Below are 16695 nucleotides of genomic sequence, written 5' to 3' on the forward strand. Positions count from 1 at the left end.
ATGACGAACCACAGCGAGTGTTCAGGGGGTGATATAAATATATTTTGGAAGCTGCCTGTGTACTCTGGGTAAAGAACCAGCACAGAGGGGCTCCCCGCCTTTCCCATGCTCACCCGCCTCCTCCCCCGTCACTCCACAAACCCACCCCACCCCGCCTTCTACCTCTTTCTAGGCTTCAGGATGAGAGTCAAAAGGGGTCTGTGGGGAGTGGGAGGGGATGAAGGGGAAGTCTCGGGGCCAGGAGTGCGGCATCATGCCTCGGGCTATTCTCTCCAGCCTGGGGCCTCAGGGCCTGTCTATTCCTCAGGGCCCTGGGGGTGTGGGGTGTGGGAGCAGTGCAGGGAGGACACGGGGGGCTGGACGTGGGGACCTGGAGAGGCAAAGGTCACCCACACTCTGTACTTTGCCCTTCCCTGTCCATCCCAGACCTACTCAGCTCCCACTGTGCCTAAGAAAACGGGATGGCTTGAGGACTGGGTGCCAGAGACCCCTGGGCGGGGGCGAGGAAGAGGAGGGAGGGAGAGGTGACTGGGAGGGAGACACTGCCTGCCCCCAAGTCAGCTACAATCAGGAGGGCGGGCGGAGGAGGCAGCAGGTCCACAGAAAGGAGCAGCTGCCCCAGGGCCCCTCCGGTCACTGTGGCCAGGCCTACCACTAACAGCCCAGCAGCTCCACGCGCAGGGTGATACGGTTGTGCCAGGCCACGGGCTGGATCCGCACAAAACGAGCCTGGAACGGCGTCTCAAATATGTTCTTCTTGTGGGAATTATTGTCCATGTTACCAGGGAAAATCTGGTGGAAGAGGAGGTGTCAGGAGGCCCTCAGAGCCAGCCCTCCTCCCCCTCAGACCCCAGATCTGACTCGCAGGGCACCCCTGGAGTGGGGAAGGCAGGATAGCTGGACACACACTCACCTTGCTTTCTGAGGCCCCCGGGTCCTTGTACTCAGTCCAGGTCACACCATCATCACCATAGGCCACCCTATAGGCAGCCACATATTGAATGTGGCCAAAGTCTCGGGCACCCTGGGTGATGATGCCCGTGACTCGCTTCTGGGAGCCCAAGTCAATCTACAAGGGGGAAAAAAAAAAAACAATCCCGTCTTTGCTTGCACCATTCCCAGTAAGGTGGGGAAAAGCACACATACACGCTGGGGCATACATTCTAGTTTCGGGAAAATTACTTCATTTGGCAGAGCCTCAGTTTACCCATCAATCAAGTGGGCATAAATAATCCCAGCAACTTTGTCAAGCACTTCACTGCAATGTCAGATTTCAGAGCCTGGCCCCAGGCAACCCTTGTGCAATGGGAACAGGGGCAGAGAGGCCATAGTCTATAGGGACATAAACTGCTCATGAGGCCCCTGCAGGCTGTCCAGGGCCTGACATTGGTCCTGGGGGATTCCAAAGGCAGGCAGCTTCTCGTGGAACCCAGTCCCCCAGGCTAATGTGCTCCTTGGGGCCTAGAGACACGACCAGCCTCCTGCCCCCCAGTCCATCCTGGGGAGCCTGCCAGTTGACCAGGGGAAGACGGTGCTCAGTAAGATCCAGGCTACAAACCCATCTCACTGCCAACCAGAAGGGGAGCCCCAGGCAAGTCCTCGCCCTGCCAGGACCCGGCTTCCTCAGAGATAAGAGGATGCTCTGGTTTTCCACGACTCTCCTGAGCTTCCCAACTGCAGTGAAACCCAAGGGCTGTCGCACGGTGTGCTCTCGGTGAGTTACAGCGCATCCTCTGAGAGCAGGCACAGAAACCCCGACACATCCCTCCTCCATCCTGCCCTGCTGTCCCTGGGCTCAGCCTTACCCTGTGGTAGCCAATGGAGGTGGCCCCACCTCTACACACACACACTCATCACCTGGGGCCGAGGGCCTTGACGGAAGCAGCTCTGAGCTCCTCCACCATCCCCCCAGCCTTGAGTGACAGAATCAGCAGAAAGGTGGTAACACAAGAGGAAGAAAAGAGCAAAGTCGAACACAAACAAGGCTCAAAGAAACTCCCTCTTGGCAAGCAGAAGCCAGGGTTGGTCCAAGGTCATAGATCCCACACCCCCACCCAACCCCAACCCTGCATCCCCGGAGGAGCCTGACCCACCTGCAGCCACTCAGAGGCACTGTTGGTCTGGGCGGTCCAGGCGTTGAACTTGCCCTGATTATCCAGTCGTGCGTAGTAGGGAAACCAGCTAAAGGCACTCAGGCCCCAGGTTTTGTAGTAGCTGGAGGCTGTGATCTGCTTGTTGGGGATGGTATTATCCTTCAGGCCTAGGGGTTCAGTGCACCCTGCCAACAAGGAGGTAGGGGTGGGGGCTGTCACCGATCTGGGATCCACAGCCTCCCCTGGTGGGTGTGAGAGCGAGGCAGTGAAGGGAAAAGAACTCTGGCTTCTGACAAGCCTCTGGCATCCTCTTGAACACACTGAAGCTCCTTCAGGCTTCCCTGCTGGCTCAGTGGTAAAGAATCTGCCTGGCAATGCAGGAGACAAAGGTTCGATCCCTGGTCCAGGAAGATCCCACATGCCATGGAGCAACTAAGCCCGTGCCCCAAGACTCCTGAGCCCTGGAGCCACAACTACTGAAGCCCATGCACTCTACAGCCTGTGGCCCACAAAATAGAAGCCACTGCAGTGAGAAGCCCGCGTACCACAACTAAAGAGTAGCCCTCGGCTGCAACAACTAGAGAAAAGCCCACGCAGCAATGAAGACTCAGAACAGCCAGAAGAATAAAATTACACTTAAAAACCATTAAAAACCAAAAGAACAATCTCCTTCCACCTTTTAGAGCCAACTAAACTGGTCTAAATATTTTCTTGCTGACAGCCCTACCCACACCTCAGCTCAGCTCCCACCCCACGCCCCTCAGTTGCTCTGAACAGATCACCCACCAGGCTTCTCCCTCTGCACCAGGGCAGGGCCCTGATCCACCACCTCTCACCCTCCTTCAAAGCCTGATTCAGACCCCTCCTCCAAGAAGCCTGCCCTGACCACCTCACTCGGGTGGGACTCCTCTGGACTCACAGCACTTCCTGTCGTTCCTACAGTACGGCTGCGATTCGTACCACCAAGTTCGGGAGTAACTATTAATAACCATCTCACTGACTCAGTGCTGACTTCAGTCATTTAATCCACCACACAAAAACCAGAATCAACAGGATATTAGCAACCCCATTCCACAGATGAGAAAACTGAGGCTAAGAGGCATTAAGCACTGTCCCCAAGTCTCTCTGACACACACACAGAGCTAATCACCATGCCACACTGCGACACTGTCTCCAGCACTCTTGCACCCACTCAGAGCTGGGAAGGCCTGCCTGGTGATGACCCAGTGATGAACAGCACTGCATTCCTGCTCTCTAGCAGGCGGAAGCTGAGAAGTCAGAACTCCTGAGGCTCAGAAACGACCATGTCTTCCTGTCCCACACCCCGTCCCAAAGAGTTTACACATTCACTACTCTGCTGCTGTCTGACGTGCCTGGGAAGGTTGCCTGAGAAGCTGGCCTTGGTTTCACTCAGGCCTGCTCCAAACATTCAGGAATGTGCCGGGCTGTTCTGTACTCTCATCTGCACCTGCAGGAGGCTAGAACAGCTGGGGATGGGCAGGAGACAAACTCCCACGAGGGGACTTCCCTGGTGGTCCAGTGGCTAAGACTCCACACTCCCAATGCCAGGAGGCCCAGGTTCGATCCTTGGCCAGAGAACTAGATCCCGTAATGCCAAAACTAAGAGTTCACACGCTGCAACTGAGACCTGGTGTAGCCAAATAAATAAATATCTTTAACCAAAAAACTCCCAAGAGAATAGTGGGTATGTCTCACACATGTCAGAATCTTCACTGCACAACTGGCTGTCCCTTTGCAGAATCCAGGGTAAGACCTGCAAACCCATGGTGCCGCCTGGGAGCAGACTATAGTACACAGTGCTTTACATCACCATCTCCCCAGATGCTGGTGACCTTGCCAGTGAAGACATTTGCCTTCAGATGGTGCCGATGCTGATCAATCATACCATCTCTTTGTGATGGTGGTGCATCAGGTAACCTCCAGCCTCTCCCATAAAGACAGGCTGATGGGCTGGGAGCTGGCTCGTCCCAAAGCTCCAGACCTGGAAGGCCACGGGGCTGGCACAAACCTGGAGCACTCTGGAGAGGAGCCAAGGAGTCATTTGATCACGGTGCACCCTTCTACAGCCCATCTGCTTCCAGCACTACATTTCCCCATCATTATGGGCCCCCTCCCCAGAAGTCAGACAGCCTTCCAGATAAAAGAGAACTGGGCAGGGCACCAAGCAGAACTCTCAGCTCCACCGCTCCCTGTGTGACCCTGGGGAAGTCTCCTCCCGACTCTGGCCCTCAGACTCCCCATCTAGGTACCAGAGCAGTGTTTCTCATAGATCAGTGGAAGTGAAATGAAGTGTTAGCCGCTCAGTCGTGTCTGACTTTTTGCGACTCCATGGACGATAGCCCACCAATCTCCTGTCCATGGGATTCTCCAGGCAACAATATTGGAGTGAGCTGCATTCCCTTCTCCAGGGGATCTTCCCAATCCAGGGATCGAACCCAGGTCTCCTGCATTGCAGGCAGATTCTTCAGCATCTGAACCAGAATACTGATGTAATTTAGATCACTGGTGCGTGCATGCGAGCTAAGTCACTTCAGTCATGTCTGACTCTGTGTGACCCCATGGACTGTAGTCCTTCCAGGCTCCTCTGTCCATGGGATTCTCCAGGCCAGAATACTGGGTGGGTTGCCATGTCCTCCTCCAGGAGATCTTCCCAACCCAGGGATCGAACCCTTGTCTCATGTCTCCTGCATTGGCAGGTGGGTTCTTTACCACTAGTGCCACCTGGGAAGCCCTTAGATCACTGGGGACCCTGTTAATATAAGGCTTCTGTCTCAGCAGGTCTAGGCTGGGGCTGGAAGTTTACAAGCTTCCAAGTGATGCTCATTCTGCCGGGCCATGGAGCTCACTTGGAGTAGAAGACACTCATCCACCCAATCCACTGGCTCCGCCAACCCTGACCCAAGCCACCTTATCTTCTACACATCTCCCCCTCACTCACAATGCCCCTCTGCCTCCATTCTCCCTACACAGCCTGAGGGATCCCTTCTAGACCCAACTCTAACCACAGCCTATCAGCAGCCCCACAACAATGGTTGCCTCTTGTTCTGAGTACAAAGGCCTGAATCCTTAAAATGGTCCACACGGTCCCTGCCTGGTCCATCTCTGCCCATCACCCACCCAGCTATCCATTTTCCAGGCTCCAGCTCCACTGGCCTCCCTTCTACCTTTCAACATGTCCCAGGGGCTTTGCACTCACCAATTCCTTACCTGAGATGCCTTTTCCAAGTTCTTCTCATGGCTTGATCTGCATTATTCAAGCTTCTACTAAAAGGCCATCCCAACAGGGCAGTCCCCATGCCATTCCCTCTCTTCACCCCAAGTCACCATCGTCACATCTCCTGCTAATTTTTCCTTTATCATTCTTACTGCTATCTGACCTTTCTTTTATATTTGCATCTTGTCTCACAACAGACTCTCTCATTAGAACCCAAGAGCCTTACTCCCTAGAGCCAGACACTCAGAAGGAGCTTAATGAATACCTTAATAAATATCTACTGAGTTAAATAACTAATCAATTCACCAAGGAGACTGTGCCTGCTGGTAAACAGGGATCTGGTGCAGGGCATGCCCAGAAATGCCCAGATCAAGTCCCACGCACGTGCACACATGTATACACACACACACACACCCCCCAATACTCTCTCCAGCTGACCCAAATGCCTACAAGGGAAAGGAGACTGGTCCAATCCTTAAGGAAAACAAACAAGTCAGCTTCACCTCCTCCCCTTGCCAAACACACCCTCTCTCGGCCTTAGAAGGAGCCAGTTGTGACATGAGAGGCTCAGGTCAGCAACTTTAAACAGGCAAGGGCTTCAGACAATGACAGCAAGTAGTGAGGGACGCCAGGGAGAGGAGCCCAGGGTGAGGGTCCCCAGACCTGTTTCTGTCCTTTATCAATTGTTTAAATTTTCTTTCAGCAAAAGGGATAGTCTTTAACTCCCCAAAACAATTAGGTTCAAAAGGCAGTGACCCTGGGAGCAAAAATAAACTGACTTTACTTCATGCTTTAAAAAAAGAATAACCCCGACAGGCACTGAACTCAACTCTGAGTGGTTTTGGGTGATAACTGAAATGCGATAACAGAAAGACGATCCACAGAGGGGAAGGAGGCGAGAAGGGTAGGCCCTGGGTTAAGACAAGAAAGGCAGAGAGGCATCTCTGCTCTGCAAGCTCTGCCTAGAGAGCCCTAGAGAGTTCTGCCGGCAGCCAGCAGGTGGCACTGTGGCTGCAAAGAGAAAACTATCCGGACCTCAGGGAGAAAGCAAGGCCGGACTGAGCTGGGCAGACCATGCCCTCAACCCAACCCCTGTACCCTGATCTCTCTGGAAAGAGAGACAAGAAGCACGCCTCCAGCCCTATGACCCTCCATGTCCCAAAATGTTTCTCCTGAATGCAGATTATAGGTTTGGGAGGGAGAAAAAGTGGATGAGTGGGTGTCAAAGCCCAGGGATTCAGACCAAGTTTTAATACCTACCAGCTGTGTGCCCTTGATAAACAATTTATCTGGGCCTCACTTCCCTCCTTCATTCATTCATTTATTGAACCCATGATCAATGCACTGGGAATGCAGCAGTGAACAAAACAAACACAAACTCCCTGCCCTCGTAGAACTGACATCTGCAAAACAGAACTAACGCTATATGTTCTAGAAGCTCAAGGAACCAGAATACGTGAAAATATTTTGAAAACTGAAGTGGTATCTTTTTTTTTCCTCTTTGTTGTCATTTGCTATTTAGTGGCTAAGTCATGTCTGACTCTTTGCAACCCCATGGACTATTGCCCACCAAACTTCTCTATCCACAGGATTTCCCAGGCAAGAATACTGGTGTAGGTTGCCATTTCCTCCTGCAGGGGATCTTCCCAACCCAGGGGTCAAACCCGGCTCTCCTGCATTGCAGGTGGATTCTTTATCACTGAGCCGCAGGAGAAGTCCTTTTTTCCTCTTACCAACCAGCTTCTAGAAAATGTAGCACCTGGGCAGGACTGCTTAAGGCCTGGTGATCCTTCTGTGTTAGCCCAGGTTCCCAGGCTTTGCTGCCTGCTTACCCAACTCCTCACCCTGGCTGAGAAAAGAGGGGACAGGAACAGCCATCTCCGAGGACGGCAGAGCCACTGGCACTCACCATTCAACTCACAGCCAAGGAGTTCAAAGCGGAGGGTGCAGCCCCGGTGGCAGATGATGGGTACCAGTCTCACATACTGTGTCTCCAAGGGGGTATCAAACAGGTTAATCTTCAGGCCGCTGTTGTTCACATTACCTATAAATATCTAGGAGGGAAGAGGCAGATTGGAGGAGGAGGTCAGTGCAGGCAGTCCCGCTTCCTGGGGTGGTCTCTCCCCCTCTTCCACTTTGGGCCTGGAAACAGAGGTGTGCGTAGCAGAGCTGGCAGGAGCTCCCCGTTCCTCCAGACAGCCCACAGCCCTCAACAGATTCCCCTTTTCATACCTTCTTTGGTCACCATGGGGCATAGGTGTAAATTCTCATCTTTCACCCAGGACCACCTATGATCTACAGGGCTCCTCTGTGCAAATTAGGAAAAGGTACTCCTTTCTGAAAAGACTTGTAACAACAATTTTCCCACAGACAGAAGTACACATGAGGTCTACACTGTGAATGATGCTAAGTAGTAGCCCTTGAGCAGTGCACAACCCGTACAACTGTACATGGTGTCCCTGAAGGCTGTAAATGCATCCCATCTCCACCACTACAGCCACCCTCAACAAGTCACTGAAACTTCTTGAGTCTCACTATTCTTATTTAGGGCTTCCCTCGTGGCTCAGTGGTAAAGAATCCACTTGCCAATGCAGGAGACATGGGTTCGGTCTCTGAGTTGGGAAGATCCTTTGGAGAAGGAAATGGCTACCCACTCCAGTATTCTGGTCTGGGAAATCCCATAAACAGAGGAGCCCAGCAGGCTAAGTCCGTGGGGCCACAAGAGTCAGACATGACTGACCAACTAAAAACAATTCTTATCTGTAATATGGGCCTATTACTTGTAAATCACAGAGCAGAGACACAATCTGGGCTTCCCAATTTCTGTGAGCCAAGATACACCTGAAAACCCACCTTATGGTTCATCATCCCGGGTACCCTCACCTCCTTGGGAGCCCTCAAACAGCACTGAGCCCCAGGGGTTGCTGACCACAGCCCTTCTTCAGGGTTCCCAACAAACCTCACCTTATCTCCTGACCGCCCTGCAACCTGGATGAACTGGAATTGGCGCCCATCGGTGCTGTAGGCCACTTTAAAAGTCTTCAGGTACTCAGCACTCCCTGCGCGGCTGGCCCCCTGGGTCACCACACCCGTCACCCACATCTTCCGCATCAGGTTCACCTGGACCAGGGCAGGCAGGACAGAACCCCTATCTCCCGGGTTCTTCCTACCCCCGTCACTCCCCCAATCAGGACAACGAAGTGGGGGGCTTTCTCATCTGGCCCTCTCCAGGCTCTGGACCCAGTGCTCAGGACACAGGGACAGGATTCCAGGGACTTCCCTGGTGGTCCAGGGGTTAAGAATCTGCCTTCCAGTGCAGAGGGGCATGGGCTCCATCCCTGCTCTGGTTGGAGAACTAGATCCCACATGCCTTACAGCCAAAAAAACTAAAACATAAAACAAAAGCAATATTGTAACAAATTCAATAAAGGCTTAAAAAAAAAAAGGACAAGCTTCCAGAGGCTGCAAAAGGTGCAAACACCCCTCTAACAGCCTAGTATTCACTCCCTTCATCCCGCCCACCCACTCCAGGCCCCCAGAGCAGCCCTCCACTTAAAGATACTTCACCCATGGGAACCGGCTACCTTGCTACCTGGACTCCAGTTCTGAACCCTCCCATGGTGTCCCCCACAGTATAGGCACCCACATTCTCCCATCACATCACCCACCCCCGGGCCACCCCTTCCATACCTGGATCCAGGGGTTTTTGTCATAGTTGCTGGATGTCCAAGCGTTGACGATGCCCGTCTGGTGCAGGCGGGCTAGCTCCGGGGCCCAGCGCTGCAAACCCATGAAGCCCAAATGCATGGACGAGGCAGAGATCTGGGAGTTAGCAATGGCACCCGTCTGCATGCCCAGCGGTGAGGTGCAGGCTGAGGGGGGGAAGGGCAGTCAGAGGGCCACCCACGCAGGTGGTACCCAGAAAACACGAGAACAAGACAGTTGTGGCCTCTGCTGAGGACCCAGAGGACCCAGAGCAGAGATCATGAAGGGACGATGAGGGCCAAGGAGGAGGTGCAGAAACAAAGTGCACAGGGAGGAACAGAGGGGCCGGGCAGAGCTGTGAAGGGGCTTGGGACACTGGGCTGCTAGAAGGTTCCAGGCGAGGCCCACATGTCACGACTGGCAGCTGGAGTCCCCCACCAGGCTGCAGGAGGCAGTCTCTTTTTTACAGGACATCAAGAAGCAATTATTCTAACACAGGGGGTGGGCTGGTGAGCAGATACCAGTATGACCTCCTGTCTTTCTCCATGTCCCGCCCCATCCAGCCCAGCCCCCTGGTCCCCTGGAGGATGGCTTTGGAAGAAGGGCCCCTCAGATGGCAGCGAACAGTCCTTACACTGCACATAAAGCACTGAGCACATGTGCCTGGAGTTTTCTAGAATCTCACTGGCAGGAGTTTTCTGAATGGAGTGTGAGAACCATTGTTTTGTCTGGTACCCTCTGTGCCTTCTCACTACTGGTCCTGACCAGCCATCTGGGATGACCCCCCTGGCCAAGGCCCATCACCTTCACCAGTAATGTGGTCTTCGGGGGCCAAGCCTGCAAGCCTGGACCTCGGGTCCCAAGCAGAGAACCCAGGAGGGCTCCACTTGTATTCCAAAATCCCAGGCTCACGCCAAGCTCGGTGCATGACCCTCTCACAGGAAGAGAGAGGCACAAGTGAGGCCATACACCCGAGATCAGAGCCGGCCACTGGCTGAACAGAGATCCAAACCCAGGTCTGCTCTGTCCTCAGCCCTCATGTCCACACCCAGCGGGCCCCAAACATGCCTGCGGGGTCCTTAAGGGCTCCAAAGACACACACCAGGTAACAAGTAAGGAGGGGCGGCAAAGGTCCCTGTGGGGGGGTTCCTTGCCCTTTGTGGTCGTGGCCACATCCAGCCTGGGACAGACCCCAAGCCGAGAAGCAGAAGGAGGCGAGATGAGTAATTCGCACTCAGGCACACCCAGGGTTACCTGGGCTCCAGCACGGTAATTAGTGGGCCCACCTGGCTCCACCCAGGGCTCCCAGCGGCCTTGGCGAATACCTGCCCCCCCACAACATTCCTCTACCCAGTGTCTCAGACATGCTGGTCTCAGCCCTGGGCACAGGGCACAGGCCCTCGGGGCCTGTCTCCTCTGAGCTGAAGAGTGAGCAGGCACTTACCTGGTCTCCCCCAGAGCTGGCTCCCACCCGGCTGGCCCAGCCCTTTCTCCTTCCCCTGGAGACGGTCCACGGATCTGCCCAGAGCAGGACACTGCCCCCTGCCCACCCGCTCAGGGACAGACCCCCTGGACTGCAGAAATCGGGCACTGCCACCCTCACCCCATCCAGCCCTGGGCCTAGATTCGCCCACCCAATGGCAGGTGAGGAAGAGTCCTGGTTTGTGGGAGGAATCTCAGCTAGGCCAGAAGCGAGGACGGCATGGACAGATGCCGCTGGCAAGGTTTGCTGGGCACCCGCCAGGGCCAATCTGCGGCCGGGTGGATAACCAAGCGAGCCAGGCTGGTCAGCCCCTCTGCACACGCCGGGCCTCTGACCGCCTGACCGTGAGCGGACGGCCCAGTCTGCCCAGACCTCTCCCTCCTCTCTGAGCTCTGCAAGGAGGCCAGAGGTCACACTTGGGCCAGCACTGTCAGACCCTGAGGATCAAACCTTATTAACTGACTCCCTGGGCCCCAAAAGATTAAGAATGTGTTGGTTTTCCTTTCTCGGTAGAAAAATCCCAGGACTTAACCCTAAGGCTATATGTCTCGTTCATGGTGACAGAAAATAACACTCCCACGACCTCTGGGGTCACCACCACCCCTCACTCCCCTGCAGGGACATCAGGCCTGGCCAGCAGTCCCAGGAGAGAGAACCAGGCAGGAAGAAGCCTGGGAAGGGACAACAGAGTCCCTCCCTGCCTCCCCAGTCCACAGTAACTGAGTTCTGCCCCGCTCGGAATCCTTCCGAAGGAGACCCTGACACAGGAGGAAGGCTGGCATGTGACCTGAGCCGCCAGGCCTGTGGTACAGGGTCTGCCCCTCGGAGCAGGCACCGCTGGATACTCACTGGTCTCACAGTGGATGCCCACGTATCCAAGAGGGCACTTGCAGATGTACTGGATGAAGACATCCCCTCGGTGGGAGTCGTCAGTTACCTGGCACTCAGCATCATTGTGGCAGGGGTTTGGGAAACAGGGACCTGGGAGGAAGCAGGTGAGATGGGCAGGTGATCAAGAAGGAGCTGGAGACAGGCAACAACAGACAGGCCAAGCCCCAAAGGACCCTCCACCCAAATTTGGCCTACTGCCTGCCAGTGCCCACCAGCTCCTCCCTCCCCCCTCTCAATCTGCCCTATGGGGCCTGGGCCATCCTGGAGCCAAGAAGGGTCACGTGGAGGTGAGTCAGCCCAAGTGAAGGAAGCACCCAGCTTTCCAAGTGGCCTGGGAGCTTCCAGGAAAAGGCTGGCGGACAATGGGAGGGGTGCTGGGGACCACTGCCCATAGCGGGACAAGCTAGGCCAGCAGCCTGGGCTGCAGCTGGGAGCTGGCGGGGAGCAGCACGCATGGCCCAGGACAGGTACCGTGCTCTGTCTCGTTGCATAGGAGGCCTGTGAAGCCTTCGGGGCAGAGGCAGTAGAAGGGGGGGGTTCTGTCCTCGTTCAACAAGCAGGTCCCACCATGTAGGCACTGGCTGGAGTCACAGAAGTCACCTGCAATGACAGTTCTGGGTTAGGAACAAGTCATTCATTGAGTAAATATTTGGGGGTGGGGAGGGTCAACCACCAGGTATATATTCTGGGCCCCTAAGACAGATGCAGTCTGGGTCTCAAGAAGCCAGAAGAGGGACGTCCCTCATGGTCCATTGGCTGAGATTCCACATTCCCAATGCAGGGGGCCTGGGTTCGATCCCTGGTCAGGCAACTAGATCCCACATGCCTCAACTAAGAGTTTGCATGCTGCAATTAAGATAGAAGATCCCACATGTCACAACTAAGACCGGGTACAGTCAAATAAGCAAATACCTATTTTTTTAAAAAAAAATAGGAAGTCAGAGGAAAGAGGTGGTGACCTACAAGTCACCAGGTAATGAGGAGGCACCATGAGCTCTGAAGGAGCCTGCGTGAGGGGCCAAGGGAGAATGGTTTCTGCCATAAAGCTGGAAGGTTCAGAGGTGGGGACATTTGAGCTGGCTAAAAGTCACAGTGGGAAGGTGCCAGGCTGGAGAATGAGGAAAGAACTTTCCAAAAAGAACCAGAAGCCCAGAGCACACGGTATACTGCAGATCAGGAAGAAAGACATCGCTGAAAAGGGAGGTTGTCGGGGGGGACCTTACGAAGGACAAGTGTTGACTCTTCATCCTGCAGAACAAGGGCTCTTAACCCTCCTTCAGCGGCCCCACCACTGACCACCAGGAAAAAGTCAGAGGTTCGAAAGCATGAAGTGGGAGTTGGGAAGCCATTTCCTAGCTGGTGAGGGAGAATGTCAAGAAAAGGCCACGTGCTGAGACGTGGATGGGCTGCCGGGGTGGAGAAGTGGCTCAGAAGTACACACAGATCCCTCTGGCTCTGCGTGGAAATGTGACTGAGCAGGTGAGAGAGGAGACCAGGAAAGCATCAAGGATGCTGCCACAGGCCTCCTGGTAAAAGACGAAGTCAGGCTGAGAGATAAGGAGGAAGGTGGATTTGAGAAACACTGGACAACAACAAGAGGTGGGAAGAGGGCTGGAGAGGACTTCACAGCTTCTATCTGGGGGCCCAGGTGACAAGTGTTAGCCTGTCCCCAGTGCTTTGACTCGGGTGGACTTCAGCCCATTAGGTCAGCCAGACCTTCAGAGCATCTTCTACTTGATCTTTGCATCCCAGAAGGACTGCCCCAGACCCCACACCCCTACGCATTACTTGGGGTGAGACATGAGAAACCTTTTTTCCTCCCTGCAGAGTCACGCCATCCCAGGCTGGAGGGCCCCTCTGAAATCCCAAAGCCCTGGAGAGCTGGGCAGGGGCTCCAGGGAAGGGAACACCGTTAATGAGCAGTGGGGGCCTCAGGAGCTTAAGGCGGCTCCCAATGAGCCATTAGTCATTGGCTTTAAATAGCAGGTTAATCCCCTCCCTGACCTGACAGGCGGCGGGCACTGCCTCGGCAGAGGCTTGAGAATGGCCAGAGCCTTGGGCTCCTCCTGGCAAAATCCAACTCCCCTCTGTCCCCCTCCCAAAGGGCCCTCTCCCTGCAGAGCTCCAGGGCAAAGCAGGGGAAAGGGGAAAGAGAAAGGTGTTCCCTCCTCGCAGGCGTCTGACCCACTCACCCGCGCACCGCAGCTGTGCGGCTTCCCCCTTCCTGCTTAAGCTGGGCCTCCAAAACCACCTTTGGGATTTCAGGGTCCTGCCTTCTCTGGGAGATCTCCCCAGGGACATTTTGCCAGGGCTCAGGCTGTGGGGCCAGGGGAGGCAAGGCAAGGGACTTTTAAGACCCAGCCATCTCTCTGTGTCTCCAAGAGACTTCAAGTGGCTTCCACTCCAGTTGGGGGACAGGGGGTCAGATTGGCACCGGATGGCAGAGCCGAGGCTCAGCCATGACCCTCCCACCCCAACGAATTTCATCAATCCTATTTCTAGGGATGGAGGCGGTGCCTGAAGAGTCTTTGCCATATCCCGCTCACCCCATGGGCACCCTTTCCTCAGCCCGCGGTGTAGGGCATCTCCCATCCCCATCACCAGCCTGCTGGAGGCCCAGCTCTCAGCAGGATGCGTCCTAGGCAGGGGAGGAGGGCCAAGAAAGATAAAGCGGCAGGCCAAGGCCATAGGGAGAGAGGGGAGTCGGGAGCCGCCATCTCCGGTCGGAGCCCTTTTCCGAATCCCTCTCTAGGCTCCTCACCCCTCCTGGGTTCCCCCCACCCCCACCCCCGACCCAGCCCCAAGCCTATCCACTCCTCTGGCTCCCTAGCCAGCCCCTCGCTTATCTGACCAAATACCTATTTTTAAATGGAGGATAAAATCCCAATGAACAGACCAGCCGCCGGCATGGCCTGGGAGAGGAGTTTCCAGGTAAAGTTGGCTGGAAAAGATTTATCAATACAAGAGTCCTAGAAACTTCGTGGTGGAAGGAGCGCAAGAGCACTATGTTACTCGCTCAGTCGTGTCCGACTCTTTGCGACTCCATGGACTGGATCCTCTGTCCATGAGATTCTCCGGGCAAGAGTACTGGACTGGGTTGCCATTTCCTCTTCCAGGGGATCTTCCCAACCCAGAGATTGAACCTGGGTCTCCCGCATTGTGGACAGATTCTTTACCATCTGAGCTACGAGGGATGTGGCCTCATTTTACAGATGGGAAAACAGAGGCCCGACACAGCGGATTCCTTTGTTCTGTGTAAGCCACTTCCCTGGGGGAGGCTGGGCTGTCATCCAGTGTCCCGAGCCCCCGCCCAACGCTCAAGCCTCTAGCACCGACCAAACCTCCACCCCCAGCTGGAGGCCGAGAGCATCCCCGCCGCCCGCCCGGGCGCAGCCGGAGAGGTCGCCCCTCGGCTCAGCCCCGGCTCTTGGACCAAGTTTGTAAACAGCGGAGGCAAAGGGAGGGCGCGGCGGCGAACTTCCGAGCGGAGCGGAGAGGAGGGGCGAGGGCGAGAGGGCGGCGCGATCAACTCACCGGAGAAGGCGAAGAGTCCGGAGGAGCAGAAGAGCGCGCCGCAGAGCGCGGCCAGCAGACGGGGACACGGCATGGTGTGGGGACGAGGGCGCGGAAGCCGCGCTGGGGCGGTTCAGACCCGAGGGCTCGCACTCTTTCTCCTGGACGGGAATAAATCAGGCAGCGCAGCACCTCCCACCGGGCCACGTGCTCCTCCCAGGCCCGCCAGAGGCGGACTCGGGGCGGGGCTCCGCGGACTGGGGAGGGGCTGGGAGGAACCGGGAGTCGGCTGCCGCCCGCTTCAGTCCGAGCCACGCCCTGCATCCCGCAGGGTGCGAGTGACCAGGCATTGAGTTCCGAGTCGTCTGAGCAGTGAAGGGCTCAGAAGGAGTTGTCTGTTCTTTGCTTTTTGGTTTTGCTTTGGTTTTTGTTTTTAACTTTTTAGGCTTAAGAAAAGATGCTAGACCTTATTCATTGTAGAAAAAACCCAGATTACAAGTACGGGTACCATTTGCATTTATCAGATTGGCAAGCAACAAGTTAGTAGCGCAGTGTGAGTGCGAGGCTCCCCGGAACAGGCTCAAGCATGCATTGTTGGAGAGAATGTAAATTGGTTCAGCTTCTCCAGAGAGCTGTGTGGTAATATCTATCAACATGACAAAGGCTGAGACCGGAAGACCTAGCAATTCCCCATAAAGGAATTCATTCTGCCGAAACTCTCACGCATAAAATGACATGTACACAAAGATAGCATAGCATATCATAGCATCATCCTTTGAAATGGTAAGAGACTTAAAAAAAAAAAAGAATAATCAGCATATTTTTCTGTAAAGGGCCAGGTAGAAAATACTTCAGGATTTTCATGCTATAAAGTCACTGAGACAACAGTTCACCTCTGTCCTTCCTTGTAGCAGGAAAACACCTCAGTGTTCCAGGAAATTAAATGAACACGGTGGTTGTTTAAGGGGGCAGAAACTGGAGTGTTGGGGTCAATACAGACTTGCTTGTCATGGTTGAATTTTTCCTAAATAATTGTTTTTTTATCATGTGCAGGTATTGCCTTTTACAGGGGTAAAAATTTTTAATAATAGTGTTCTCATCTGACTAGCCAAAAAAAAAAAAGAGAGGGAGCAGCCGGATATCTCCTCTACCAGCTATGTTGATACCTAGGTTCAGACTAGAGTCAGACTTAACTACTGGCAGGAGACCCTTCTTAAAACCACTCAGAAGGAAAAACACTGCACATACATGATCTACTCGGTAGCCACAGAAAAAGCATTTGGTAAAAAATCCAGTACCCTTCATGATTTTGTCGTTGCTTAGTCACTAAGTTGTGTCAGGCTCTTTTGCAACATATGGAATGTAGCCCTCCAGGCTTCTCTGTCCCTGGAGTAGGTTGCTATTTCTCCAGGGGATCCTCCCAACTCAGGGATCAAACCCGAGTCTCCTGCATTGGCAGGGGGATTCTTTACCACTGAGCCACTAGGGAAGCCCAGAAATGAACAATACAAAAATGGGTTAATAGTTAAGCAAACAATTTCATTCACAGTAGCATCAAAAAGAATAAAATACTTACAAATAAATTTAACAGAAGAAGTAGAAGGCTTGTATACTGAACACTAACAAACATTGAAAGAAATTAAAGAAGACTTAAATAAATGTAAACATTTTTGTTCATGAGTTGGAAGACATATTGTTAAAATTTATTTGATGGCAATACTCTCCAAACAGATTGACAAATTGAACATAGCACCTATCAAAATTCCAACTGTCTT

The 16695-nt window shown here is 54.1% G+C and overlaps 1 protein-coding gene across 1 annotated transcript; it reads right to left on the minus strand.

Annotated features, from left to right (window-relative positions):
* Nucleotides 1–20: 20 nt before the first annotated feature.
* On the minus strand, nt 21–15099 carry MFGE8 (milk fat globule EGF and factor V/VIII domain containing). Its single transcript, XM_005910197.3, has 9 exons — nt 14942–15099; nt 11879–12007; nt 11366–11497; nt 9019–9200; nt 8293–8448; nt 7238–7382; nt 2094–2278; nt 914–1069; nt 21–792 (listed from the first exon to the last, which is right to left on the minus strand). The coding sequence occupies exons 1-9, from the start codon at nt 15012–15014 to the stop codon at nt 655–657; spliced, it is 1296 nt and encodes a 431-aa protein (XP_005910259.1). The 5' UTR covers nt 15015–15099; the 3' UTR covers nt 21–654.
* Between the last annotated feature and the right edge of the window lie 1596 nt (nt 15100–16695).

The sequence above is a fragment of the Bos mutus genome, chromosome 21, assembly GCF_027580195.1.
Source record: "Bos mutus isolate GX-2022 chromosome 21, NWIPB_WYAK_1.1, whole genome shotgun sequence".
Lineage (NCBI taxonomy): Eukaryota > Metazoa > Chordata > Mammalia > Artiodactyla > Bovidae > Bos > Bos mutus.